This window comes from Vipera ursinii (genome assembly GCF_947247035.1).
Source record: "Vipera ursinii genome assembly, chromosome: 8".
In the NCBI taxonomy this organism is placed as follows: Eukaryota; Metazoa; Chordata; class Lepidosauria; order Squamata; family Viperidae; genus Vipera; species Vipera ursinii.
The window spans coordinates 3,299,486-3,327,466 of record NC_139519.1 but is presented as its reverse complement, the minus strand read 5'-3'; the positions used below and the strand labels follow the sequence as shown (position 1 = coordinate 3,327,466).

General features: G+C 45.8%; 2 protein-coding genes across 4 annotated transcripts; one reads left to right on the top strand and one right to left on the bottom strand.

Moving 5' to 3' along the window:
- Positions 1 to 577: 577 nt before the first annotated feature.
- On the top strand, positions 578 to 24,892 carry LOC310644004 (annexin A4-like). 3 transcript variants are annotated; one of them, XM_083368755.1, is made up of 14 exons: positions 973 to 991; positions 2,709 to 2,758; positions 9,060 to 9,115; positions 12,256 to 12,343; positions 13,316 to 13,410; positions 16,170 to 16,283; positions 17,187 to 17,277; positions 19,313 to 19,392; positions 20,348 to 20,404; positions 20,989 to 21,082; positions 21,964 to 22,059; positions 22,717 to 22,775; positions 23,622 to 23,744; positions 24,461 to 24,892. In XM_083368755.1, the coding sequence occupies exons 3-14, from the start codon at positions 9,113 to 9,115 to the stop codon at positions 24,518 to 24,520; spliced, it is 960 nt and encodes a 319-aa protein (XP_083224881.1). In that variant the 5' UTR covers positions 973 to 991; positions 2,709 to 2,758; positions 9,060 to 9,112; the 3' UTR covers positions 24,521 to 24,892. The 3 variants fall into 3 exon arrangements, with proteins under 3 accessions (XP_083224879.1, XP_083224880.1, XP_083224881.1); XM_083368753.1 differs by lacking the exons at positions 973 to 991; positions 2,709 to 2,758 and adding an exon at positions 578 to 611; XM_083368754.1 differs by lacking the exon at positions 2,709 to 2,758 and having other exon boundaries at positions 772 to 991.
- A 1,744-nt stretch (positions 24,893 to 26,636) lies between these two features.
- Positions 26,637 to 27,904, bottom strand: LOC310644006 (pre-rRNA-processing protein TSR1 homolog). The gene is made up of 3 exons (XM_083368757.1): positions 27,337 to 27,904; positions 26,991 to 27,065; positions 26,637 to 26,896 (listed from the first exon to the last, which is right to left on the bottom strand). Exons 1-3 carry the CDS (start codon positions 27,350 to 27,352, stop codon positions 26,718 to 26,720), a joined length of 270 nt encoding a protein of 89 aa, XP_083224883.1. The 5' UTR covers positions 27,353 to 27,904; the 3' UTR covers positions 26,637 to 26,717.
- Positions 27,905 to 27,981: the final 77 nt, after the last annotated feature.

Below are 27,981 nucleotides of genomic sequence, written 5' to 3'. Positions count from 1 at the left end.
GGGGCTCATCTTCCAGCGTCATATCGTTTTGCCTTTTGGTACTGTCCATAGGGTTTTCATGGCAGAGATACTGGAGTGGGTTGCCATTTCCTTCTCCAGTGGATCACGTTTTGTCAGAACTCTCGGCTATGACCTGTCCGTCTTGGGTGGCCCTGCACGGCATAGCTCATAGCTTCATTGAATTACGCAAGCCCCTTCGCCACGACAAGGCAGTAATCCATGAAGGGGCTAGAAGATGGTAGAGGACAGGAAAGCCTGGAGGAACGTTGTCCATGGGGTCGCGATGGGTCGGACACGACTTCGCAATTAACAACAACAACAATACTTCTGAATTGATTATGTGCTTTTGAATTTTAATTTTACGGTGAGATCTGCAATCTCCAATCTACACGACTTCTAGATGCAAAGGGGCCTGGATTGAAGGCAATGTTGAAATCAGGAAATCAACAGCTTAAACCTGTCGCAGTTGCTGGCTGGGGAATTCTAGGAACTGAAATCCACAGGTGTCAAAGTTGCAGACCTTGAGAAGCCCTGATCCAGGCTGTCAAGGCCAGCAGGAGGAGGGAAAGGAGACGCAGACAACTTACTGTACATGCGCACGCTACACAAAGGTATCGACGACTACACCTGCAAAACCAGACCAAAAGACAGAGAGAAACAGAGAAACCAAGCTAGAAAGATTGTTAGATGGAGAGACAGCCAGCCAGCTATAAGTATTGACAGACCGAGAACGAGAGAGAGAGAGCGGAGCCCGCTGGCCTCGGAGGGGGGGCTTTGCCGGGAGGTGCCCAGGCCGGATCCGCTGCTCCTCGGGCGCTCCTCCCACCGGCCGCTTGCCCGGCCGCGCTGCAACCCGACCCGCGGAACTCCCGGCAGCCGCCGCCGCGAGGGCAGGCGTTCGCCCGTGGCCGCTCCCTGCAGGGCGGGCCTCGCCGTCCCTAAAAAAGGAAGCGGAGCCGGGCCTCGCGGCTTCCCGGGCGAGGACGAGCAGGTAAGGCGGGCGAGGCCAGGTGGCCGGAGCGGGTCCGGGTCGGGTTGCAGCGCTTCCCTCGACGGGGCGGAGGAGGGTCCGGGCGTCGGGGCGGCCGCGAGCCACCTTCGGGCGGTCTTCCCCGAGCGAGCGGGGCGCCGGGAGCCCGAGGGTGGCGGGCAGGGCACGGGCGCAGAGCCCGGCTGGCCCGCCGCGGACCGGCCTTGCTTGGCGCGCGGGCCGGCCCCCGGGAGGCCGGAGAGCGGCCGAGGGCTTCTGCTTCCGCCCGCTGCGCTGCCCGCAATTCAGCGGCCGGCGGACCCAGGGGGCCGCGCTGGGCTGGGATTCCGCCGCGCGTCTCTTGCGGGACGAGAAGTTGCAAAGCGGCCGCTCCGTCGATCTGCCACGAGGCGGGGGCAGGCTTGGTGGGCAGGGAGTGTTTGCCCCAGCTCCGACCTTGCTGCGAAGATTCAAGCGGAATCCCGGGAGGGGGAAGGGGCAGAAGGTTGCAGAAGCGCAACGGTCAAGTTGAGGACGGTTTGCAGTTCCTTTAGTGCAGCGTTTCCCAACCTTAGGAACTTGAAGATGCGTGGACTTCAACTCCCAGAATTCCCCAGCCAGCTATGCTGGCTGGGGAATTCTGGGAGTTGAAGTCCACGCATCTTCAAGTTCCTAAGGTTGGGAAACGCTGCTTTAGTGACCCTTCAAAGTTACAAAGGCACAGGTGACTTAGGACCGTTTTTCACCGTTGCGACTTTTGCAGCATCGCCTTGATCACGTGATCAAAACTCAGAGGCTTGGCAACTGCCAGCTGCATTGGCCGCCAGTTGTCTTCCGAGTGAGGTTCAAGGTTTTGGTAATGGTTTTCAAGGCCCTACATGGCATGGGTCCGGATTACCTACGGGAGCACCTACTGCCGGCGTCAACACCCCTCCGCCCTGTGCGCTTCCACAGAGAGGGCCTCCTCAGGGTGCCTCCGGTCAGAGAATGTCGGCTGGTGGCCCCCAGGGGGAGGGCCTTCTCTGTGGGCGCCCCGGACTTATGGAATCGGTTGCCGGTTGAGCTCCGGACAGTGCCCAACCTTCGCTCCTTCGAACGCGATCTGAAGACTCACTTGTTCGAACAAGCCGGCCTGGCCTGATGGGGGATGTGTTGGGGTTTTTATTGCGGTTTTTTTATACTATTATTTATTGTTTTAGCTCGGGCTTATATTTAATTCTCTTTTAACTTTTGTACTTGGTATTTTATATGTGCCCTGTTTACCGCCCTGAGTCCTTTGGGAGAAGGGCAGTATACAAATATAAGAGCCTTGGTGGAGCAGTGGGCTAATGCCTCCTTAAGTAACACCAGCTGCCTGCAATTACTGCAGGTTCGAGTCCCACCAGGCTCAAGGTTGACTCAGCCTTCCATCCTTCCGAGGTAGGTAAAATGAGGACCCAGATTGTTGGGGGAAATTAAGCTGACTTTGTAATAATGCCGCTGGGGTGTGTGTGAAAGCCCTAACAAGCAGGCATATACATAGAATGAAGGCTACTGCTAAGCTTGTAAGCCGCCCTGAGTCTTCGGAGAAGGGCGGGATATAAATGGAATTAAAATAAATAAAAAAAAGTAAAAGTAAAAAAACCTAATATTTATGACCATGGCTGTGTCCCAAGGTCACGGGATCCCCTTTTGCAACTTCTGACAAGCAAAATCGATGGGGAAGCCAAAGTCACTTAACAACCATGTTATTTAACAGCTGCCGTGGCCCACGACGCCAGGCTGCGCAAGCGGTGGGCAAGCACACGGGTGAGTGAAGCTGCCTTTGTGCGAGTGGCACACATGCATGCGAAACCATCCCCTCCCCTCCCTCCCTCCCTCCCTGCTGCCACCGCTGCCGCCACCGCCAGTCCGCAGAGCCAGAATAGTTGGGGAAAGGATCACTGGGCTAACTTATTGGGAAAGGATAAATAATAATATGGAGCGGTTTATCTAAAACAATCCTGCGTCCCGCTGTGATTTCAACGGTGTCCTCTTTTTCCTTTGTGCTTGCAATGCAGCGGGCCAAAGGCACATAAGCTCTGGCTCTGCTTTTGCTCAGGTCTGCACAGCTTTGCCGGGAGCCCAAATATACACCGTGTGCATGTCAATAACATTCTGTTGTACCTTCAGCTGAAGCAGTGGGCAAAGGCAAGCGGGAGTCATAAATGCGAGCTAGCCCAAATTTCGATCACACGACCGCAGGGATGCTGCAATGGCCAGAACGTTGAAAATGAGTTGTAAATCCATTTCTTCAGTGCCCTCATAACTTTGAACAGTTGCTGAATGGACGGATGTCACTCAAGGACTGCCTGTATAATCCTACAGTTAGTTCCAGTGGGTCATATCGCTGGTGCTGAGTGTCTCTGTTGCAATGCAGACCTTAGTCACACTGTAGGCTATTGAACTGAAGGGGAAACTCAAATCCTTTGGCCACCTAATGAGAAGGAAGGACTCACTGGAGAAGAGCCTCATGCTGGGAAAGGTGGAGGGCAAGAGAAGAAGGGGACGACAGAGAATGAGGTGGCTGGATGGAGTCACTGGAGCAGTCGGCGTGAGCTTAAATGGAGTCCAGAAGATGGTAGAGGACAGGAAGGCCTGGAGGAACGTGGTCCATGGGGTCGCGATGGGTCGGACACGACTTCGCAGTTAACAACAACAACGAGGCTATTGAAAGAGGGCAGAGGAGGAAGAGGGGGCTCTGGAAAGGTCAGAGAAGCTAACCCAAGGGTGCTTTTCTCAAAAGGCAGCTGGACTTTCTTGGTTTTGCTTGTTGTTTTGCTTGGAAACATTTCCCTTCTCATCCAAGAAGCTTCTTCAGTTCTGACTGTAGAAGTTGAAATCTCTTCAAGAAAAAAACAAAGTCAGTTGCCTTTTGAAAAAGCACCCTTGGGACAACCATGACCCGGGTGCCTGAGAATCTCCATAGACCTTCAGAGAAGCTGAGTTAGAGCAAGCAGGAGAACCGTCTAAAAGGGTCTCAACTTCGGTGCCAGCAGGAATGCCAAGTCTTCCCTAGCTGCTGTGGTAGAGATTTTGACCGTAACCAGGAGAGGCAGCTGCTGTGCGGTGCAGCAGGATCAGGACTTGTGACTCTGCCGACGGTCTAATGTTAGGCTGTCGGTAGTGGGATGGCTTGAAAAGGGTCAGACCAGTTCTTGAAGGCAATTGACCACACACCCTGCACAAGACGTTGCTTGCACACCTGAAAAACTGAGAGCAATCCTGTTAAAGTGACCAGATGTGTTCTTCTCTAAGCAGCCGTTTAGAGTTGCTGGCCTCTTTTTTTCCAAGCCAGGCCCAGAGTGGAACAGGCACAACCGGAAATGTGGCTCCAAAATTTTCCATCGCTCCACGTTGAGCGGTTGCAAAGCAGATGGAAATAAGACTAACTGACAGAATTATCCAGTGGGCAGAGGCTGGATTACGTTGCAAGGCAGGAAGCCAAAGTGAATTAGTTGGTTTGCATCCAGCCTCTGGGGGTTTTTATGGGTACCTTCCCTGTTTTAATCCTTTTGTTTGCTTTCAGTTACTTATTGAAGCTTCAGGGCATTAATAAGTATGTGGCGACATATAATTGATTTTCTGCCTGTGCAAAGATTGTCTCCTGGGTAGAAATTGGAGCAGAGACACATGAGGGGCTGCCTTGGGGAGATTGGGCCTGCTCATAAAATGGATGCCAGGCAGATTAAGTCTGCCAGCTTTATACACTCATGACTCATCCAGCCTGGAACAGATGTCGAAATTTCCACTTCTTGGGGAACTCCTCTGGTTTTGGCCCAGCCCACATTAGGGATGCCTTTGCAGTTCTCCCCAAGCTGTGTTGGGGTTGCCATTCTGAGGATTCCCCAGCCAGCTAGATTGGCTAGGGAATTGTGGAAAAGCATCCCCAGTATCTGGAGAGTGCCAGCCTATAGGGAAGGCTACACTGAGGACGTAGTTAGGCCAGAGGTTGGATTTATTTGCAAGAAGCTACGTAACCAGAATTTGTAGTCATACGGTGAGCTCACTAGCTAGGACAGACCGGGGAAAAAACTCTACCCAAAGGCTAAAACTATCTTTATTGAAATGGGCTATTGAAATAGAAGGGACGCGTTGGCTCTGTGGGTTAGGATGCTGAGCTTGTCGATCAGAAGATTGGCAGTTTGGTGGGTCGAATCCTGAGTGTCGTGTAGCAGAGTGAGTGCCTGTTACTCGTCCCAGCTTCTGCCAACCTAGCAGTTCGAAAGCATGTAAAAATGCAAGTAGAAAAATAGGGACCACTACGGTGGGAAGGTAACAGCGTTCCATGCGCCTTTGGCGTCTAGTCATGCCAGCCACATGACCACGGAGGCGTCCTTGGAGAAGTGCTGGCTCTTTGGCTTTGAAATGGAGATGAGCACCGGCCCCTAGAGTTGGAAACGACTAGCACGCATGTGCGGGGGAACCTTTATTGAAATAGACTGTTACCAGTTTGATTCTGCGTGACCCCTTCCTCCTCCATATACACATTTGGCTTTGGGAGGTGTCTACCTGAACTGCTTCCAAAGTTCCGGACTTAAAAATTGTTTTAGTCCTTTCGCCTAGGCTGCATCGCCTCTGTATCTACAGAAATCCCCTTTCTAGGACAACTCAATGTGGCCAACTCAGCACAGCCAATTGGCCATGGCCAACTTGCCATGGCCAATTCGCTGTGGGTCTTCAGTCAATCAAAATAGAGCTGGAAGGGACCTTGGAGGTCTTCTAGTCCAACCCCCTGCTCAAGCAGGAGAACCAATACCATTTCAGACAAATGCCTGTCCAGTCTTTTCTTAAAAACCTCCAGTGATTTAGCACCCAAAACATCTGGAGGCAAGCTGTTCCACTGGTTAATTGTTCTCACTGTTAGGAATTTCTTCTTAATCCTCAAGGTTGCTTCTCTCTTTGACTAGTTTCCATCCATTGTTTCTTGTCTTGCCTTCTGGTGCTTTGGAAAATAAGTTGACCCCCTCCTCTTTGTGGCAGCCTCTCAAATACTAGAATACTGCTATAATGTCACCCAAGTCCTTCTTTTCTCACTTCTGGTTCTGCCTCACAGCGATGCAGCTGAGGGACTGTAGGGCTTCACACACTGTGGCTGTTTTTGCCCTCCCAGGGTACCCTAAATGGGTCTGATATCACCTGGAGAGGCAACAAAGAAGGAGGGGCACCCCGATGATCACGGAACAATAGCAGTTGATCCGTTCATTCCGGGGGAAGACCTCCAACCTGACAGGAGAAAGGTTAGCTGCACACCAGCGACTCTAGCCCAAGCTGCCAGCAGCTGAAGTCCAAGAGCACAAACCAGAACAATGGTGAACAGAGTGCTTGGAACTAGGTGAGAGTATCGATCATCTCTCCTCTATTTTGTAACTGAATCATTGGAAAAGATCCCCAAAGCAAGAAATCCTCTGAAAGTGAAAGGAGGGGATCACCATAGACAGAAGCAGTGAATTAACTTCCAAGAGGGAAAGAAATATAATGAAATGAAATTAATATTACTATAGTCTGGATAAATCTGAAAATTAAGAAAATGTTAAGATTTTATATCCTAAAGAGTATTGATGAATTTTTTTAAAAAATTATTTGTTTAAAAAGTTGGAAAAGAAATAATTACTGACATCTAGTGGAGAACTAGAGCATAGAACAATAGCATAACACTGACTCAGAAATTGGTAAGATGCCTAGAAATAAAGAATAATCTGTTCCCTTGAATTTTAATAACGTTCAGCTAAATAGAAAACTGCTAGGAACAAAGAAAGAAAACATACTGGGCCACCCATAAGCTTAAGTGTCTGCAGAAAAAAAAACTTTAACTGTTGTCTAAACTCAAGGATCGTTTGCAGAGAAAGAAAATCTTTGACTCTTGGCTAATCTTCTATGGGGGGAATTTACTGGAAGGCTTTAGGGTGGTGAAACATTTTGCTGCAATTCTGACTAGTTGATAATTCAAAGACCCCTGAACAGAAGAATTGTTATAAAACACTGCTTCCACTGATGCCTTGATAATTGGAAACACATTTGTTTACAAAAACCATATATAAAGATAAGAACTATATAAGACTTGGTTGTTTGGATTTTAAGATTGACTGGTTTGATAAGGCTAAACACAGAGACGATGGTATGGGTGAAAGACTATCTGGAGAGAGGAGACAAAATGGATATTGCATACCTATCTAAAAGTGACAGGAAACCACACCTAATATTCCCTTCTGAAGGACCTAGCCTGGAACATCAGAGATCTGCAGGAGTAATACTCAGATGAGACAAATACTTTCCAGTAGGAAATGTATGCAATGCTACAACAGATTCAAGTGACAATGGTTTCAAACCACGATGAGATTAAAAACCACTTTGTCGACATAAATGAGCACATCTTCAATTTAAAATCACAAAAAACTCTCAGAAAACTACAATAAAGAATGAACAAACAAACCAGATAACAGAACACAAACTAGAAGAAAGTGACTTAAACAAGGAAGCTACAAATGAGTAGAACTATAACTTAACACAAACAGAAAAAAAAATCTATAAAATTTTGCCACAACAATGAAAATGGAAAAGATATCTGTCAGGACTTCAAAACAAAGTTGAGGATAAGAAAAAAGATTTAATAAAATGGATTATAGAGCTGCCAGGAGAATCATTAGAGTCTGGGAGACAAAAAGCAGACATCATATACAACTTGTCTTTTTCACTCCCAACAATATTTACAAAAATACAGGAATCCCCTGGCAAGTAGAATATACTAACTTGGAAAGCTACTTGGCAAAAGAAGAAGGCCAGAGTTAGATTCAAGAGACCTGATTTGACTTACCAGATGGAGTACTACATGACTAAACGCTTGTTTGAACATGGTTAAAAGAATAGATAATTTTGGATATAATGGAGCTATAGTAAGAGGGATAAGAGACATAAGTGGTATAGTATTTTTATAATATATGACCTATAAAAATATTGGCTGATGTGAATGAAAAGTTAGGACATTTAAAGGTAATTAATTTTGAGAGAAGTATGACCGAGAAGAATGATTTGAATACTGAGGGAAAATTAAGCTTAAATAAGAATTGTGAAAACAGGACATATAGTGACTTAACCAGATAACTTTTACAAATATAATTGAAACATAAGCCAACCAGAAAAGATGTTATATGTGGATGTTATAAGATATATAAGTAGTATAGTATCTTTATAATATATGAAATATGAAAATATTGGGATGGCATAGGTAAATGAAAAGTTTGGATATTTAAAGGTAATCAATTTTAAGAAAATTATGACTGATAAGAATGGTCTGAATATCAAGGGGAAATTAAGTATAAATAAGAATTCTGAAAACAGAATGCATAGTGATTTAATAAGATGACTTTCACAAATACAATTGAAATCATATATATGGATGTCATTGTTACTTGTACAAAATATAGACAAAAAATGTCTATATCCAACTTTGTATGCATCGAAAGTATTAAGAAATATCTGTCTAATGCTGACAAAGGAGAATATTACTGGAAGAAGGGAAGATCAAGAAAACAGACTTAATATATTATGGAATTATAGAAATTAATTATTATTGATTGTTTTTTAAATATATGAACCCAGATAACATGCTGTTTACTAAACACTAAAGATTGTTATTGTAAAAAAAATCAATAAAATATACTAAAAAAAGTCATTTTTTCTAGACTAGTCATACCCAATTCTTGTAAACATTCTTCATATGTTTTGGTCTCCAGGCAAGGCCGTGCTGATTTTTTCACCCAACGTATCTTTGGTGTAGCTTATGTTCAATTAAGATTGTATGAAATCACTTGCATACACTTAATGCAATTAGTTCCTCTTTTAAAACTGGCAATTCTTTGCAATTATGAGGGAGGGGGATTTGAGGGCACCCACACTGAAAGTCTTCAGGGCCCAGATATACCCATTTGGTACATGTTTCCCTGCTGTGGATGTTCATGCCCACCAATAAACTTTCCAAGCATCAGTTTAATATTCCTCTTTAATAGCAAAAAGTGCCTTTCTTCCTGTGTTTGCTGAGCCTTATCATAATTTATTCTCTTTTTTATTGCAGGGACCGTCTGCAGGGCTGACTGGTTGCTAGAGAGTTGCACAAAGTTTATTGCCATGGTACGTGGTTTTGCTTGCTTGAAGTCCCAGGCGGTGCCTGGCGTACCCTGCATCTGATCAAAGGTTCAGTGTCCTGAGCTGTTGGCTCAGGGCAATTAAACAGATGGAATAAATCTTCTGGAGAGGGTAAATGTTATTCTTGGGAACAGCTAATATGAGGGCTTGGCGTGGCAGCGAAGGTGGCAGTTGGCCAAGTGTGATGTGTAGTTGTATTCTGCTGCACAGTATAATTGCCGCTGAAGATAAAACCTTTTCTGGTCAGGGTAAATCTAAATTCAGTTCCTTTATTTTGGGTTCAATGAATAGGGTGACCCTAGCCATTGTGTGCCATGAATGGTGGTTTAAGGCTTTGTTTCTTATGCCAAGGTAGCCAATTGTGTCCTCAGCAAGCCATAGTTAAAGCTTGGTTTAGCACTAGGTGGAAAACCCAGATAACTTTCCTTCCCTTTGTTACTTTCATTGTGTAGACAAGCACCGGGGCCATTTGAAACTGCTTTGTGTCAACTGGACTTTGTCAAAGCCAATGGGGTTCAACCTGGCCTGCTCCCCTAGTGAGGCTGTGGCAGAAGATTTTCTCCAGCTTTTCTTTAAGTGGCAGCAAAGCTTCTGTTGCAGCCCAGCGCTACCCACAGGTCTCTGACCTGCTCTGCAGGTGACCCTGGAAGCTAAAAATTCACCAGCAGTTTCTGGCGTAGGATGACAGCTCCTAATTACTTCCTCGAGAGCCAGTTTGATGTAGTGATTCAAGCTCTGGAGAAGCAGCAGCATGCGACTGGGGGAATTTGGGCCAAACCCTCCCTTTTAGGTCCAGGAAGAAGAAGGCGTGAGGGAGAAACTGCCAAGGAAATTGCAGGGACTAATTCTCGAGGTCATCAGGAGTCAAGGCTGACTCAAGGGAGAGAGACAGCTTGGTGGGTTGATTAAAGGCCCCAGGCTAGAAACCAGGAGAATTTGGGCCAAGCTCTTCTCATCCCTAGAAAGAAGAAAGGCAAAACTACTTCTGAATCTGTGAAGTCTTGTCCAGCAGTCAAGATTGGTTTGGAGGCACGCACATACAAATTCCTTGTTTTGGGTCTGAAGGGCATTTGGCTCAGCGGCTGTTCCCAAATCCATTTCTGGGATTAATCACCTTTAATCTCCATTTCTTCTGATCTCGCCTGTATCATCAGAAGAGCCTGTATCATCTGAACTCGCCTGTATCATCAGAAGAGCCTCCATCTGAGGGAGGGAGATCAAGGGGTGTGTGTAAACCGCTTTCTGACTTTCTGAGAGGATAAACATCTTTATGAAACTCAGCAGGAGGGGATGCAGTGAGCAGATGGAGCAGGGTCCTTTAGTCTCACAGAGTTCAGGAAGGGGAGGAATGGTCTTCCCTTGGTGTGGGAGGGGGGAAACAGAGAGTTGCTGACTTGGCACTCTTGAGTTCAGGTACAGTCAACTGGCTCTTTGAAATTAATCTTGTTTCCTCTTCCTACTGGGGCAGGACAGCCCCCTCCCAAGGCAGCTGGTTGGTTCCTTCTGATGCCCCTGTTTGTCCTGAGCTGCAGTTTTGGGCAACTTGCTCATCAACTCTGCAACGTAGACATCCCACCCATCACAATGTCCTTGTGCAAGATGAGCACAGTGAGCGGGCATAATGGAGGAGATCCCCTTTGCCCTTACCTGCCGTGGCCTTATCCCCTGTCACCAGATCCTGCAGTTTGAACAGGATTTATTTATTTATTTATTTAATTGGATTTATATACCGCCCTTTCCCGCAGGACTCAGGGCGGTTTACAGAGTATTTAAAACAAGAAATACAAAAGTTAAAAACAATTAAAAATAATTACAACAGTCCCTGAAAAAGTAAAAAAACCCAATTAAAATTAAAATTAAAATTCTCAGCCTGGGCCAGAGAGCTCGAAGAGCCCGGTCTTCAGGTCCCGGCGGAATGAACGGAGGTCGGGGGCAGTCCTAAGCTCCACGGGCAGCTGGTTCCAGAGGGCAGGCGCACCCACTGAGAAGGCCCTCCCCCTGGGTGTTACCCGCCAGCAATCTTTTACCGCCGGCACCCTGAGAAGACCCTCCCTGTGGGAGCGCACTGGACGAAGGGAGCTTGATGCCGGCAGCAGGTGTTCCCTCAGATATCCCAGACCCAAGCCATGTAGGGCTTTATAGGTCATCACCAGCACCTTGAATCTCACCCGGAGGGCAACCGGAAGCCAATGCAGCTCGCGGAGTAGAGGTGTTACATGGCAGTATCGGGAAACCCCCATCACAACTCGCGCGGCTGCATTCTGCACCAGCTGAAGCCTCCGAGTGGTCCTCAAGGGCAGCCCCATGTAGAGAGCGTTGCAGTAGTCTAAACGGGAGGTCACGAGCGCATGAGTGACTGTGCGTAGGGCATCTCGGTCCAGGTAGGGTCGCAACTGGATGCTATTTTATGCACTGCGGTCAGCAAAGGTTTATGCTGAAATACATGTATTAGCTTTTAAGATGGCCCAAAACATTGGTTGCTTCCATTGCAGAAGTTAACACAACAAAGAATGTACTAGGACACTCTCTGTTGGCTAACCGAGATGAATTTTGCAAAGTCTAAATTGTTGATATCCTGGGAGGTTGGAGAAAGTTGGTCTGAATTCAGCACTGCTTCCTTATCCCCATCCTCTTGTGCTGCAAAGTCTTCGGCTTACAGCCATTTCTTTAATGATGGTTTAAATTTAAAATGGCATTGAAAAAAGTGACCTATGACCGGTTTTACACTTACAACCATTGCAGCTTCCCCACATGGTCTCGGGTTTGGGATTCGACGTCTTGGCAACTGGCATGGATTCATTACAGTTGCCCTCTCGCGAGGTCATGGGATCTCCATTGCAACCTTCCCAACTGGCTTCTAACAAGCAAAGTCAATGGGGGAAGCCAGATTCACTTGATGACAGCATGATTCATTTAATAAACGACAGTGATTCACTTTAAAAATGTGGCAGAAAGAAGTTAAAATGGGACACAATGCACTTAACAATTCTTTTGCTTAGCAACGGAAACTTTGGGCTCTATTGTGGTCATAAGTCAAATATTCCTTGTAAATCTGGACTTTTTTATTGCTTCCTCTGTTTTTACAACTCTCCTGGGGTTTGATTTTTGACATTCTGTGGCTTTAGGCAGGAAACAGAGGAACCATCAAAGGGACCTCCAACTTCAACCCTGAGGCTGATGCCCAGAACCTCCGTAAAGCTATGAAAGGCTTGGGTGAGTCCTCAGCTTTATTCTTGATTTATTGCTGTGAAGTTGTAGTGTTTCTGCCTCAAAGTCCCCTTTGACCAGGCCATTAGGAAGCATGAAAAGATCCTCTTTTCCTACCTGGCACCCTTGGATTGGAGCTCCCAGAATTTTCAACCAGAAGCTTATTATGCCTGCTGTGAATTCCCAAAGGTGCTTTTTTCAAAAGACAACTGGACTTGGTTTTTTGTCTTTGAAAATGTTTTGCTTCTCATCCAGGAAGGTTCTTCAGTTCAAGAAGAGAAGGAAGTCCAGTTGCCCTTTGGGAAAAGCAGCTTTGGATGATTAAGTGTCTCCATAGACGTCCTGCTGGGAATTGTAAGCCCTGCCCAGCTGGAGGTGGGAAGGCTAAACTTGTTTTGTGCAGAGAGTGTTCAGAAAAGAAATCGCACAGAGATGCATCAAAGAGACCATGAGAAATAGTAGAGCCTTGGTGGAGCAGTGGGCTAATGCCTCCCTAAGTAACACCAGCTGCCTGAAATTAGTGCAGGTTCGAGTCCCACCAGGCTCAAGGTTGACTCAGCCTTCCATCCTTCCCAGGTAGGTAAAATGAGGACCCAGATTGTTGGGGGCAATTAAGCTGACTTTGTAATAATGCCACTTGGGGGGGGCAAAAGCCCTAATAAGCAGGCATATACATAGAATGAAGGCTACTGCTAAGCTTGTAAGCCGCCCTGAGTCTTCGGAGAAGGGCGGGATATAAATGGAATTTTAAAAAAAAGCCTTGTTCTGAATTAGGTCCAAACTCTGGCATTCTCTCCTCAGATTTGTGTTTCCTGTGGCCTTGCTCTGGAGGTCCTGATTAACTGGATTTTCCTGTTTGCTAAACATGTACTTGATCTCACCTACCAGCTTCTCCCCATATTCTGCTCCATGGATTCTAGTTTCAATTGCTTGGTCCTCTTTCTTGCCCTTCTCTGAATCTTCAGTCTCTTGTCCCAGGTACTGATGAAGATGCCATCATTGACATCGTGGTCAACAGGAACTTGTCCCAACGGCAGGAGATTAAGATTGCCTACAAATCCAGTATTGGTCGGGTAGGTAGCACTGAATGTGAACTCTGGGACTGGATTCACATATAGACTGCAAATTTGAGGGGGCTGGAAATTGCATAAAACTATTAACATCAGCAGTGGAATGAATAGCGAGAAAATTTGAGAAGAGCCACATCAGGTATGTGTGAATCTGGGGCTTTCTCCTTCTTGATGTGGAACTGAATCATTCTTAGATGGTCTTCACAAAGAGTGTGACTTCTTGGTTCTCCTGGATCTTTTGCTGGGTTTTGATGCCACTTACTTCATTTTACGCTGTGTATGGACTTAAAAATAAGATGCTAATATGACAGGGATTGTTCTCATGCCTGTAGGGCTGTGTTTAGAACACCGGTGTGGGTTAAAGACCCATGGCTATAGAGCTGTGAGAATGCTGAAAGTAGACATCCTTATGGTGAAGTTCCTCCCTGTTCAGTGATGGTTGTTGTTGAGCTTTCTAAGCTTGAGGGATCAACTTAAGAGCTGTATGGGCCTGATTACTGGAGGGATCATCTGGCTTCTATAACAGTGGTCTCCAAACTTGGCAACTTTCATAATCATAATCGTAATAGTAAAGTTGGAAGGGACCTTGGAGGTCATCTAGTCCAACCCCCTGCTCAGGCAGGAAACCCTATCCCATTTCAGACAAATGGCTGTCCAGTCTCTTCTTAAAAACTTCCAGTGTTGGAGCATTCACAGCTTCTGGTGGCAGGTTGTTCCACTGGTTAATTGTTCTAACTGTCAGGAAGTTTCTCCTTAGTTCTAGGTTGCTTCTCTCCTTGATTAGTGTCAGACTCATCTAAATCATTTATGAAGATATTGAAGAGTACCAGGCCTGAGACGGAACCTTGTGGTAACCCACTGCTTACTTCCCTCAATGTAGAACTACACACTGAGTGTGGTTTGTCAGTCAATTACGAATCCCTCTGGTGATGATGCTGTCTATCCCACATTTTTCTTTTCTTACCAAGAAGTAGGTTGTGGTCTACTTTGTTGAATGCCTTACTGTGTTCAAAGCATTTCGCTGGTCTACTAATTTAGTCATTTTGTCAAAGAATGAAATAAGTTTGGTTTGGCATGATCTGTTTTTAACAAACTCGTGCTGGCTTCTAGTTATAACTTTATTTGTTTCTAGATATTCACAGATCTGTTTTTTTGGTTATCTTTTCCAATATCCTCCCAGGTATTGATGTTAGGCTGATTGGTCTGTAGTTCTGTGGGTCTGAGTTTTTTTCCCCTTTCTTGAAGATGGGAACCACATCAGCTCTTTTCCAAACCTCTGGTAGATCCCCTGTGCTCCAGGATTTTTGACAGATACAGTAAAACTCTGGGATGTAATCCATCAAAACCAATCATAAATCCCAAGAAAACAAATCAAACAATGAGGTAGGGAGTGATGAGAAAAAAGAAAAACTTAAACAATAATCAGGAGATGCAGGAAACATACCCACAGACAGGCATAAAGGTCTTAAATGCTCAAAGCCTGGAGAACAAACAGGCTCTTTTATAGGTGTCTGCATATTTTTTTCCGAGGGGGCGGAGTTATGAAAGTGATTGTTCAACTGCATTAACCCAGGGATATCTGTCAATAGAATTGATTGTTTTTATTGCTAATGCAAACCTTTTCTTTGTTTGGAGATTGATTTCCCCCCCACACACATCTGTCTTTCTCTGTTTCTCTCTCTATCTCTTTGGAAAATACACTTTGTAAATGTTTAAATAAGGAGCCGAATCAACTATTATTAAATAATTGAAATGAAAGATAAATAGTGTTGGGCAGGAATCAGGTGTGACTTAGTGCGAACAAGTGACTGAGTCCAGATTTGCCCCCAAAAGGCACATTTATTCAGCTGAACAAAGGTGGGCCCTCCCATAAAATGGAAAGAACTCTGAATGCAATTCAAAGCAAACTATAAAAATACCCATGCCTTTTGTGGTTTTGATCATACATTTAACCCACAGGCTTGTGGTTTTCTTATGGAACTTTCTACACCCTAAAGACGGGTTAGGCCCGTATTTTATTTGCAATTTCTACATAAGATTCTTTTGTCGTGAATATTAGAATCCTGATAGGTTCCTTTGAAGAGTGATTTTAGGGCTTATTTGAGGAGAATTGGCTTGAACAAATAACATAAGTGTGTGCTATGAGGTAACAGGTTTCCTAAATAATAAGGTAGATGGTAAGGTAATGGAAGATGGCAAGATAAGATAAGATAAGACTTATTGTCATTTTTTCAGTGAACACACTGACACGCATTAAAAATGAAATTCTGATACCCACTCTCAAAAGTGTATGTGCGTATGTGTATATAGATAGATAGATACACATATACATATGCTTATTTATACATAAGCACACACATCTATACATATACATACATACATACGTGTATGTGTGTGTGTATTTTGAATACATAGCAGAAAGATTGATACTATATGGAACAAAGTAGGAGACAGGGAAGAAGCAGACAAGTAAAAAAAATGGCCCTGAAAAATTTCAAGCCAAATTCATTAGTCACTGCTAAATTTACAAAGATAATGTCAAATGTGAGATTCTGTGGTCACAAAAAAGGTTAATCTTGGTTTATGTCCTTAAAATTAAAAAGCCAGCTGTCATACAGCTTTGACTTCTGCCTTGAAGGAAATATACCAATTTTAGAAGAGAATTACCAGTAGAACTAAGATTTAATTTTGGGTGGTGCACTTGAAACAAAAAATGACACTAGACATTGTGATGTTATTTAATCATTTTCTTTCCCCAACAGGATTTGATTGATGACCTGAAGTCTGAACTGAGTAAGAATTTTGAGAAAGTTATTATTGGACTGATGACCCCCATCACTCTTTATGATGTAGAGGAGCTGAAAAGAGCAATAAAGGTTTGCAAAAATTTTAACTACAACAAAGAACCAGAGACTTCTGTGGAATTGTCCATGAAGCTGTTTTATATCAGACCAAGACCTGTATCTCAAAAGGTCGTCTGGATTATATTCTTTGAACAATTTGCTTCAAGGTTCCAGGAAGTGGGTAGCATGGAGATGCCTTACTCATCTCTAGATGTGACTTGCAACATGGATCCAGCTAGGTCTTGGGGGAGGTCAAAGAGTCAAGGTGATCTCTGCAGCTACATGTTTGAAGCTCCACCCTTATTGTACAAGTATTGACACACGTTGACATTTGAGCAGGGCGTTGGACTAGAAGACCTCCAAGGTCCCTTCCAGACCTATTACTGTATGTTCCATGTAAGAAAGAGGCGAGCAGTTACAGCCATAACTGTAGCTCTACGTTTTGCTTCCTCTTCCCCTAAAGATGCCCCAGCATATTGTTGACTATGTCAAGTAGGTGTGTCCAACCTTGGCAACTTTAAGTCTTGTCAAACAAATGTGCTTCTTGGGTTGGAGCCCCCTTTGTAGAGTCTGATATTAGAGAGACAGTAAACCATGGGAATTGTTTGGAAAATGGGGATCCAGTGAGCCTCCTGAATTTGTAGGAATTTTCTCCATCCATTCCTGGTTTTTGTCCCCCTACTTTGGGGTAGGGAGCACCTATGACAGTGTGCACCTATGAGAGCAGGAAATCTAGTTTTCCATCCTTTTGCAGCCGGCATTTTCATACTATAAAATTCCACACAGTCCTTCAGCTTGAGATCTACAAGCTTTGGTTTCCACCTTCAGGTTGGTCAAAGTTATTTTGAAGCCTGGAGATGTTCCTAGAAAAACCTTGCTTTGGTTGGCATTTGCCCAGCCTTGGCGCTCTGTTGAAGTACTTTGTCTGTCTTTCAGGGAGCTGGGACAGATGAGGGCTGCCTGATAGAAATCCTGGCATCTCGTACCAATGAGGAAATCCGAAGGATTAATGACACTTACCACCGTCGTGAGTATTCTGTCCCATAGCCTTCCTCACTCACCTGCAGTCAGTTCACGGAGCTTTCTGGAATCATATGGCCAGCTATGCTCTTATGGCAGCTGGAAGTCCTGAATGCCATTTGCATGTTATGTTTGGTGATGTGCAGACCTACCCTTGACCCACAGACCTACCACAGAGAATGGTTTTAGATACATTCCCCAGAATTTGTGCAGAACCAATCTTGGAGTCTAGTAGTCATAACTGTCTGCAGGCCGTGGTCAAAAAAGTCAAGATGGCGTCTGTGACGGTGCACATGAAAAATCAAGATGGTGTCCATGATGGTGCACATAAAAAATAGGCAGAGCTGTGATTGCACCATTGCTGTCAACGATTTAAGGGAAATCAAAATTGAACACCAACGTTGTGAATATTAAAATTATATTTATTATAGGATTTCTGTCAGATCTAAGTCCAAAGATGACCCAATGAATCCATTTCTTTATTTACTTTCACCCAGTGAACATAATCTTGCCAGACTAAAGCTGTAACCTTCTACTTATCGAATATACCCTGGGAGGTTCTAGTGGCCCCACAGTGGTGGCGAACCTATGGTACGCATGCCAGAAGCAGCAATCAGAACCCTCTCTGTGGGCACCCATGCCATGCCCCAGAGATGGCAACCGTCCCTCTTCAAGCCGAGTTCCCATGTGGCTGGATGCATCCTGGCATGGCTGGCTTCCCTCCCCCCACATCCTGTCTCTCCTGCCCTCGCATGCTCTCCTTTTCCTGGGGACGACCCACTGCATCGCCTCCTCAGCTCTTGGCTGGCCATCCAGCTCAGAGGCTGCTTCTTTGAACTGCTGCTGGTGGGCTGCAGAGCCCCAGCGTGTGCCGGTCAAGGGGCCAGCAGGCTGTGGCTGCTGACGGACACCGTTGGTCCCCATGCGCTCACTGGCCTCTGTGTGCGGGGGCCGATGGTGTCAGGCAGCAGCTGCCCCAGCCCTTGCCTCACCCCATGGCAATGGCACCCCTGCCCTACCTCGCCACACCCCCCAGGATGAGCCTCCTGCCTACCGTCCTGCCTGCCAGAGACCCCCTGGATGTCCTCCATCCCTGCCCACCCCCCCACAGGCATCCTTTCCAACCAGCAACATTGAGGTGACCACCCCCAGCTTGGCCACCCCCACCCAATCTGCCATGACCACCACAACCATGCCCACCCAGTGGGCCACGCCCACCCGGCACCCGGCAATAAATAAGTGGGTTTTGGGTTGCAGTTTGGGCACTCAGTCTCTAAAAGGTTCACCATCACTGTCTGAGGGTATGATTATCCTGAATCTTTTCCTCTCTCTCCCCTACAGCTCAGGACTGCAGAGTCTAGTCTTGGGCCTCTCTCTGGAAAGGTCAGGCATGAAATACCAGGTTTACAGTTAAACTGATTTACTGGTACTCACACCTATGCGCCGGAATCTTCTCAGATAATGGTTAGCACCTGATAGGAATTACATAAGGGTCAGTGGAAATGGAGGGAGATTGGACTTAGTTCGCTTGTGGCTATATAGGGATTCTAGGCTGATCCCTCTTTTCACTCCGACCCCAGGTTCTGCCAGTCCTTCCAGTACAGGAATGTGCTGCTTTCTCCCTAACCCTAACCCTAACCCTAACCCACACAAATGCCTTCACCAGCTTCACACTCCATCACAGTTAGTTACAGAATCTTGCAACTCTGAATATGCCTCCCCCCTCCCTGCTTTTATCCTAAAGACAGGTAGGGAGGGTCCCTTCAGCCTTCTCTATCCCATTTTTCCTTTGGACTCCATTTCTTGTATCCGACCATTGCCTTGGCTGGGGCTGCTCCTCCTGTGCCTCAAGGTTATTCTCCCAACCCTCTCCATCTGCAGACACCATCCTGACTGCTCTGATCATGCCTTGCAGACTCCCCTGCAAGTGAGTGGTTGTTTTTCAAGAAGCTGCCATAGTTGTGACGCTTTCCTCAGCTCCACCAATTGTCTGAATGGGACTGTGGTGCTTTCTTGAGATAGATCTTTGGGCCTTTTTGCAGAGTATGGAACCACCCTTGAGAAAGACATTGTTTCGGATACTTCCTCCAAGTTCCGGAGAGTCCTGGTATCCCTGTCGACTGTAAGTACTTGGCTCTTCTTGTCATGCCTCCAATCACACTTCACATAGTGGATGCATTCACACCGCACCCTAAATCGTGGTAAATCGTGGTTTGTTTTTGTTGAGCAAGCATTTTTGCAGGTGTGAAAATGAATCATGGCTTGTTTGAGAACATTTTGTGTTACTTTGACCTCTCTTTGCAGTTCTGTGTAGTGGTTCAGAACTTGTGTGTGTGTGCAAAACAGAAGCTAGGAATAAGTTAGGAATGCAAACAATAGTCCACGTGTCTCTTTGGGGAACGTGATGTTAAACTATAATTGGTGTAGTAAGCCAGCAATGAACTGTGATTTCTGTGTATCCTATTCAAAAATATTCAGTGATTTTCACTACATTGATAGCATCCACTGGATTCCCATCCTTCATCTCTATGATCTTTTCAAATTGGATTGAAGACCTAGGATTTTCAGCACATTCTATTAAAAAATCATGCTCTCTTTTGGTGGGTGATAAGCTTTCTTGGGCCTCCTGCACGGACAAGGCCACAGCTCACAAATTCTAAACTGGGTTATAAGTAAAGTACTGAGAACTTGTGATGGGTTGAGAGGAACCTTCTCAACGATACCTACATCCGTGTGAGAGTTGCCCTCTTTCAAACTCGCACAGATCAGAGTTTTAGGGGAGGATTTGGCATCACGCTGATCTTTTTTCAGCTTATTTATGGCCCTCCACTTCAACCCAGTTTCTCTTTTTCACTGGGTAAGGTGGCTTGTTGGGCTACCCTCTTCTGCGGCTGGGTAAAGAGACCTGTTCTCAAGGTCCCAAGGAAAGATTTTTAAGAGATTCGTTTTCCTGCATCCCACTGAGGTGGGAGATGATTCTGCTGAAGGTCCTTCTCATTGGCTCCTTCCACCTGCTCATGCCATGTCTGGAACTGCTGCTGGGCTTCACTTGCCTCCCCCCTGCCTTTTCTCCCCAGGGCAACAGGGATGAAAGTCCGTATGCTGACCAGGGGCTGGCCAAGGAGGATGCTCAGGTGAGTACCCCATTTGCGGGAATGAGTAGGCAGTTTGCTGCTTTATTTCCAAACTGCTTTTCTTTTAAACTGGGTATAACTTAACTCCCACTCTTTGCCTCCTGAAATCCTCCAGGAGAAAGGTAGGTGAGCACAGGTGGACGATGCAGGGCCTGTTGAAGACCACCAAAATTTAGCAGCCAAATGGCAATTTGGGGTGACACCATGAATGTCTCCTTATCCCCACCCCATTGTGTGTCACATGCAGACCATTATACTGGTTGCATTAAGACCTGGTAAGCTTAAAACAATTATTGTGCACCACATTGCATCCTCAGGGCCCAAAATGATTAGTTTTACATCCTCAGTCACGTCCCAGCTTTACAACTGCGTGCCTTACCGCTCAGAGGTGGACAGTTCCATTTCTTTATCTGTCTGAAGTTGCCCATCCCTCCCACTACCTGTGAAAACACGAAGGAAGCTACCATGGGGACTGGATTGGTGCGGATGTGTTAGGTTGTGGTTCCAAACCTCAAACCCCACCCACCCCCTGCCTGTTCTTTCACCGCCTTGCAAAATCTGCTCTTTGTGCTTCTTTCCTCTAGTGCCTGTATGAAGCAGGAGAGAATAAATGGGGCACCAGTGAGGGCCAGTTCATTACCATCTTGTGCTCCAGAAGCAGGAACCATCTGCTGAAAGGTAAACAATCAGGGTGGCAGTGTATCCTTGTAAAAAAAAAGAAGCACCCTGGGAACGACGTGTATTCTAGAGCGAACGCTAAAATGGGATCTAAGCTATACTAATAGGCAACATGATGATCGGTCAGTTGTAGGCTGGGAATGAGAGTTGCAGCAGCAAAGTCCTGCTGTTTAACTTTTTTGTTTACTTCTAGTCACCATGATACAAAAAAAGATGCTGAGATCCTGGAAAGGGTGCAGGAAAGAGCAACAAAGATTGAGGCTAAATCATACGATGAAAGGGCATGTCTAGTCTAACAAAGAGAACTAGAGATGTCACAATAGCTGCCTTCCAATTCTTGAGGGGCTGTCACAGAGGAGTGGGTGTCAACCTATTCTCCAAAGCATCGGGCGGGGGGCGGGCGGGCAGGACAATGGGTGGAAGTTTACCAAAGAGAAATCTAACCTGGAACTAAGACGAAACTTTCTGAACAGTGAGAACAATTAATCAGTGGAATGGCTTGTCTTCAGAAGTTGTGGGTGCTCCATCACTGGAAGCTTTCAAGAATTGATGGCATAGCCATTTGTCTTAAATGGCATAGGATCCCTGCTCAAGCTGGGGATTGGACTAGAAGACCTCCAAGGTCCCTTCCATCTCTGGTATTCTAATGTTCTGTGCCTCAAGGCATGATGGTGTGATTCCCCTATTACCTGTGGCTACCATAGACTAGCCTAGGTCGTTTCTTATTTCAGTTCATTCAGGATATTTGCTGTTTTCAAATTGGAAATTTGAATATAGAAATAACGGAACAGAGATGCTCATAGACATAGCTGAGTTTCCAGGTTTGGGAGTTTTGGAACTGCTTTTCTTTTGTTTGCTAATAAAAATCTTTATTTATTTAGTATTTGATGAATACAAGAACATTGCTAACAAAGATATTACAGAGAGTATTAAATCCGAGATGTCAGGAGACCTTGAAGATGCCTTGCTGGCAATAGGTGAGGATTTCAAGTTTTGTAGTTCTCACTTTGTAGATAGTCCAGCTGCTCTTTGTTTAATCAACACCTTGAAGGTCACAACAACAAGGCTTCTCTTTTTCTGGGCTGTATATTTAGGGCAGTATTTTTATCCACCACTAGATGTCAGCACCAGTCCATCTTTCAATTCCCCCCCCCCCCTGTAAACTTAATTCATTGCTTCCCTTTAGAGGAGGGTGGAACAGACACACACCCCTCACATTTGGAGGAATTTAACTTCTGGGGTTTTTCTTTTTTTCTCAGGAAATCTTCTCAGGTAGAAGAGAGAAAATCAATATTCTTACCCAGTTCAGTCACACTGTTTACAATCATGCTTAGTTTGGTGCTTTTTGGCTTCAGCCGCATGTAGCTTGGGCTAGATTCCTGAATGACACTAGCCTTTCTTCTGTCAGCTTTTGGAGAGTTTTCCCCAGATGTCCTGATCGACCGCCATCTCCCCAGGATCGACGGGGCTTCCTTGCCGCCTCTGCGGGGCAGCTTTTGGCCCATTTAGGGTCCCCAAACAGAAAGAAATCAGCCGTAGAGGGATCGCGCAGAGCCCGTGATCCCTCGGCTGTTGCACTAAACTGCACAGAACCAGAAGCCTAACTGCCTTTCTTTATTCTCCTCTCTTCTCAGTAAAATGCATGAGAAATAAACCTGCCTACTTTGCTGAACGGCTGTACAAGTCTATGAAGGTAAACATCATGCATAAAAACAGCTGCAAACTGAGTAGGAGCTCTGTAATAGGAGTGCCTTATTAATGGATTGATTTCCTGTAATTACACGATCCGGGCACAGGCATTGCATGAAAAAGGCTGGTGTTTAATCCCTGGCCTCTCCAGAAAAGGCTGGATGATGCTGTCCTGGGGATTCTGCAAAGTTCTGGCATGAACAAGAGGCGCTCTGTCAGGGTTTCCCAACCTCAGTGACTTTTAAGATGTGTGGACTTCAACTCCCAGAATGCTGGCTGGGGAATTGTAGGAGTTGAAGCCCATATATTTTACAAGTTGAGAAGCACTGACTAACAGCTTGATTTAGCCCAATTAGCAGGTGCTGATAGAATATTAATAGTTCAGGGTTGAACTGTGAGGTCCTTGATGCTCTCTGAGCATGGTGGCTTTTAGCAACCGTTTCATGGCCAAACTCGTTAACATCCTCGGTGCTATCTTGAAGTTGAGCCGTGGCAACTGGACTTTTTTTCTTTTTGGTTTGAAATGATTGGCTACTTCTTCAATCTAAAGAAGCTACATAGATAAGCAGCAAAACATTTCAAACCAAAAGGAAAAAAAGCCCTGTTGCCACGGCTCAAATTCCAGATAACTGTACCTAGAGGACTGAGAATCTCCCTCAGTGCTAGCTCACCTAGTTTGATGATATTAACTAGTTTGGTAATGAAATGTCTGCAAGAAAACAACCATGCTCAGAGCGTCAAGGACTCCACCATTAGCAGGTGGCTGTTTTAAAGGGGACAAAATGTTTTGCTGGCTGAAGTCCAGCAGGTGGTTGACTTGGCGTGTCTTTCTTTTCCAACCCAAAACCAGGGGTTAGGGACCGACGATGACACTCTGATTCGCCTGATGGTCTCTCGCTGTGAGATCGATATGATTGACATTAAGGCAGAGTTCAAGCGCGCGTATGGACAATCCCTCTACTCTTTCATTAAGGTGAGCTGCGGTGTTTGACCTTATGCAATTTCTGCACAGTATCACATTGGTCCTGCACAGAGGATTGGAGGTGTGCCCAACAAACTGTTCCAATGTTACTGGAGCACTTCCAGCCAGTCATCTGTAGGTTGCGATGAAAAGCATCAAGATGGCAGTCAGAAGGGCACGACTGAAACTCGGCTTATTTTCTGTATGCCGTGGAACTTGGGCTGCATCATCACGGCACCATCTTCCGCTATACCTTGTGGGCACTCTTGCTTTTTTTAAAAAAATCCCATTTATATCCCGCCCTTCTCCGAAGACTCAGGGCAGCTTACAATTTAAAGCACAAATCAACAAGCTTAGCAGTAGCCTTCATTCTATGTATATGCCTGCTTATTAGGGCTTTCACACACCCCCAGCGGCATTATTACAAAGTCAGCTTATTGCCCCCAACAATCTGGGTCCTCATTTTACCTACCTCGGAAGGATGGAAGGCTGAGTCAACCTTGAGCCTGGTGGGACGTGAACCTGCACTAATTGCAGGCAGCTGGTGTTACTTAAGGAGGCTTTCAGGAAAGGCAAGAGTGGTTCACATTAAACACATTGTGAACTTTATTTTGCATGCCTGTAATTCAGAGGTAATGGCTAAAGTAGGGGCCGTGAACCGTGATTTGCTTGAATTTGCATCCTTTCAATAAAATGAAACGGAACTATGCTTTGTTTTTCCCTTCTAGGGAGACACCTCAGGGGACTACAGGAAAGTTCTGCTCCTTCTGTGCGGCGGCGAAGACTAAGAGATTTCCAGATTTCTTCCCCATCTTGACACTGAAGCCATCTGCCTGGCTGTCCCCATAGGACAAAGGAGGGGGAACTATGGCTCTTTTTATGACTTTGGACTTCAACTTCCAGAATTCCTAGGCCAACATGGCTGGCTCAGGAATTCTGGGAATTGAAGTCCACGAGTCACAAAAAAGGCCATAGTTTCCCACCCCACTGTAGATGACAAGTAGTTGAACCTTTTGTAACAATGCTTTTAATAATGCCCACCATATCATGCTAACATTGATTGTGCCTTCTAAATTTAAAAAGAATTTTAGTCCCTGCTTTGAAACAGGTAAACAATATGCAGTATAAAATGAACAATAGAATAAAATATTTTAAAATTTTGGCTCCTTCTCATTTATACTCCAGAAAGATGAGGTTTTTATTGAATACAGGTAATCAAGGTACAACAGGCCGTTTAATGAATGCTCAAAATTACAACACACTTCCCCAAAAAGCTACATAACAGACCTCATTTCAAAGTTGCGATGGCTGCAACAGCCCTGCGGTCGTTCACTCTTACACTCCTGTGCAGGATTCCCCCTCCTCTCCTCCCATCCCAATCCACTGAGACCCCTCAGTGCTTGGGCCTGCTTGCCACAAGCACACCATGCTGCACTTACCTTCCCAAGCTCTCCAGGCCTCAGATTGGGGGGCAGGGGGGGAAGGCCTGGTGTCCTTGGGCCCCGCAGGGACAATCCAAATGCGGTCATTTTGTCCCGGCTTTTTGTGAAGAGAAATTGCTTCATTTTGCTGCCTTAGAGAAGCGCAGAAGCTTCTGAATGCTGCAAAGATCTTCTGCAGCCCTGCGCAGACTTTGTCAAGGCAGCAGAGAGGCCCTTTGGTCCCCAGGCTGTTAGATGGCGACCCAAATTCAGACCTGTTCTGTGGTCGGGATCAAATGGTGGCCACTTTCCAAATTGCGCCACATGGCTACGCAAAGAAGGAAGCCATCCCAGCGCTCTAGAAGACGGCAAGAGCTGTTCAGAGGGGAAGGGAGGAAGAGGGGGCTGGCCACCCTCCGCTTTCCTGCAATGGTGGGACGTCTCCTTCCTGATGGCAAGATGGAGGCTCCTTGCATTCTGAGTTCCAGAGATGCGTTTCTCACCTGCACCCCCAAAAGGAGATTGATCGTCAACTGAGTTTGTGATGCTGTGTTTTACACTCCGGCAGGGAATTTCTCTAACATGGAGCTTTAACTCCAGGGCAGCAGAAATCTTGCAGGAAGACAGCTACTTCAGACAAGCTGATGCCATTTATGAGGTTCCTGCTAATTCTCCTTCCCCTACAGCTCACGTCAAGGGAGTTTTGTTAAAAAAAAACCACAAGTATAGGGGGGTACAAGCCATTCTTTATGCTGGAGTTTAGTGGTTCAAGTCAGCAGAGGGTTAAAAGAAAAGTCCATGAATCGTTTATATAGATATACATCTTCTAGTGAGCAATGAGCAATTTGGTATCCACAATGAACCACCCAGACTGAAACATGCCAAACAATCTAGAAATCCCGTCTATTGATCTTTTTTGAAGGCAATCAAGAGATTCATTTGTATATATTGAACTGCAAACAGAACCTGTCATATCTTTCCTGCACCATGCCAGATTTTGATGCTTTAGTTCCAGGGATGTAACCGATTCCCTTCCCCCCCCCCAATGTGAGCAGAGAAGTCTCAACACCATGGAGCTGAAAAAAGAGGTGTTTTAATTTTTGCCCCATCTAAACCACTCTACAAGTAATCTGTGAACAGTTAGTTCACAGTTAGTTTCCAGATCAATAAAGGATTTTTGCTGTTTCAATAAGAACCTTGTTTCAAGATGAGGAATACCATAGTAAAATAGTAAGTTTTACTCTCAACTCTGCCAGCCAGAGGCTCAAATCCCACTGAAGGCTCCTTTACAGGTGTGGTGGTCTCAACATGTCGCTCTTTACTACCCACAGCCAAACTTTCTCCTGCATAAGCCCATCTGCCAGATAATCACTCCAATGGCTCCATGAAAAGTGAAGCATATTAAGCATATTAAGGCAAATCAAAGAAAATCTGGTATCTGCTTCACAGATACCAGATTTCTCCAGATGTTGGACCATCAAAATAAATACTAAATACCCCAGACATTTATTTTTGTAGGAAATAGTATTTTTCCCTTGCATAAATAGTTGCTTAACTAGAGCAGCTAGTCCATTTTCTCCTCTCCCTCTAGGCGAGGCTGGATGTTGTCCCTCCACCTGGTAGGCTCGGGCACGCAGGGATCGAATGTCCACCTGGGAAAGACCCGCTTGTACAAGGTCATCAGCACTGTGTCCTGGGACTTCAGCTGCCCGTCAAACTGGCACTTCATGTGGCCATGGGTTCCTGGCAGCAAAGAGGAGATGGAGAGTCAGGGCACGCAGCCAGTGAGGGAGGGAGATCTGCTGGGCCAACACCCCAAAAACTTTCACCCACTTACCCAGAGGTTCCTTGATATGGCCGCGGCGGCCCCACTTGGTCCGGAGCTCCACTGGTTTGAACCACAGGACATCCTCTGCAGGGGAGGTATAAGGAAGAACTAGGAGTCCAGTACGGTTCAGAGCAACCCCCGAGATCATAGTCATAGACAAGCAAGAGTTGCATAAGTTCTATAAAGTAAGGATACCCAGCACAGACCTGTGTCTGTGTTGGGGAGGGAGTGGATTCCTACAACGCTGCATGTGGGAAGCTGCTCTAGCAGAGCGACTGACAGCTGAGCACTGCCCGTGTTCTGAATGGGTCCATTTCTCTGCAAGAAACTACTCCCCCAACTTTAGTTACAATACCTCTGTTGAAGAACATGTAGCGCACAACAGCCAGCTTGCTGAAAATCTTGAACGGGTGGCCACTGAGCACCAGCCGTTTGATGACTAGTCGGCTGGGATCTACACTGAGCAGGGAGCCCGTAGCCAAGAGATTCTGTGCTCCTGCAAAAAAAACAACAAAAAAACAAGTGAGAATCCTGTGGCTTCAGGGCCAGATGGGCCCAGGGCCCAACTTCAGGTTGGGCAATTGATAACCAGCATTTGCATTGCCTCCAAATCCAGCCCATGTGGCTCTAAGATCAGCAAAGGGGCAGAAAAAGTACCGAGGCTTAAATCCAAGCCACATTTTCAGCTACCCTCACTGATAATGTGGCCACCAAATGGGATAACTGTATGGCACAGATGGACCATAAGGCATTCAGCATAGTGGTTGGGACTGTGGGGAACTGTAGTTCAGCGACAAGTTTATTACCACTATCTGCAACTTTTAATACAGATCTGAAAGAACCAGAGTGACATCACCAATAAAACAAGTCCAAGGCAAGGCATAAGATCCTTGGCAAGCTTTGCTGGGCAGAAAGCCCCACATCAACTGTCTTTACCCCACACCACCCCTCTCGGAAAAAAGGATCTGCTCTGGGACATTCCTTTCCTAGGCCCCAGAGA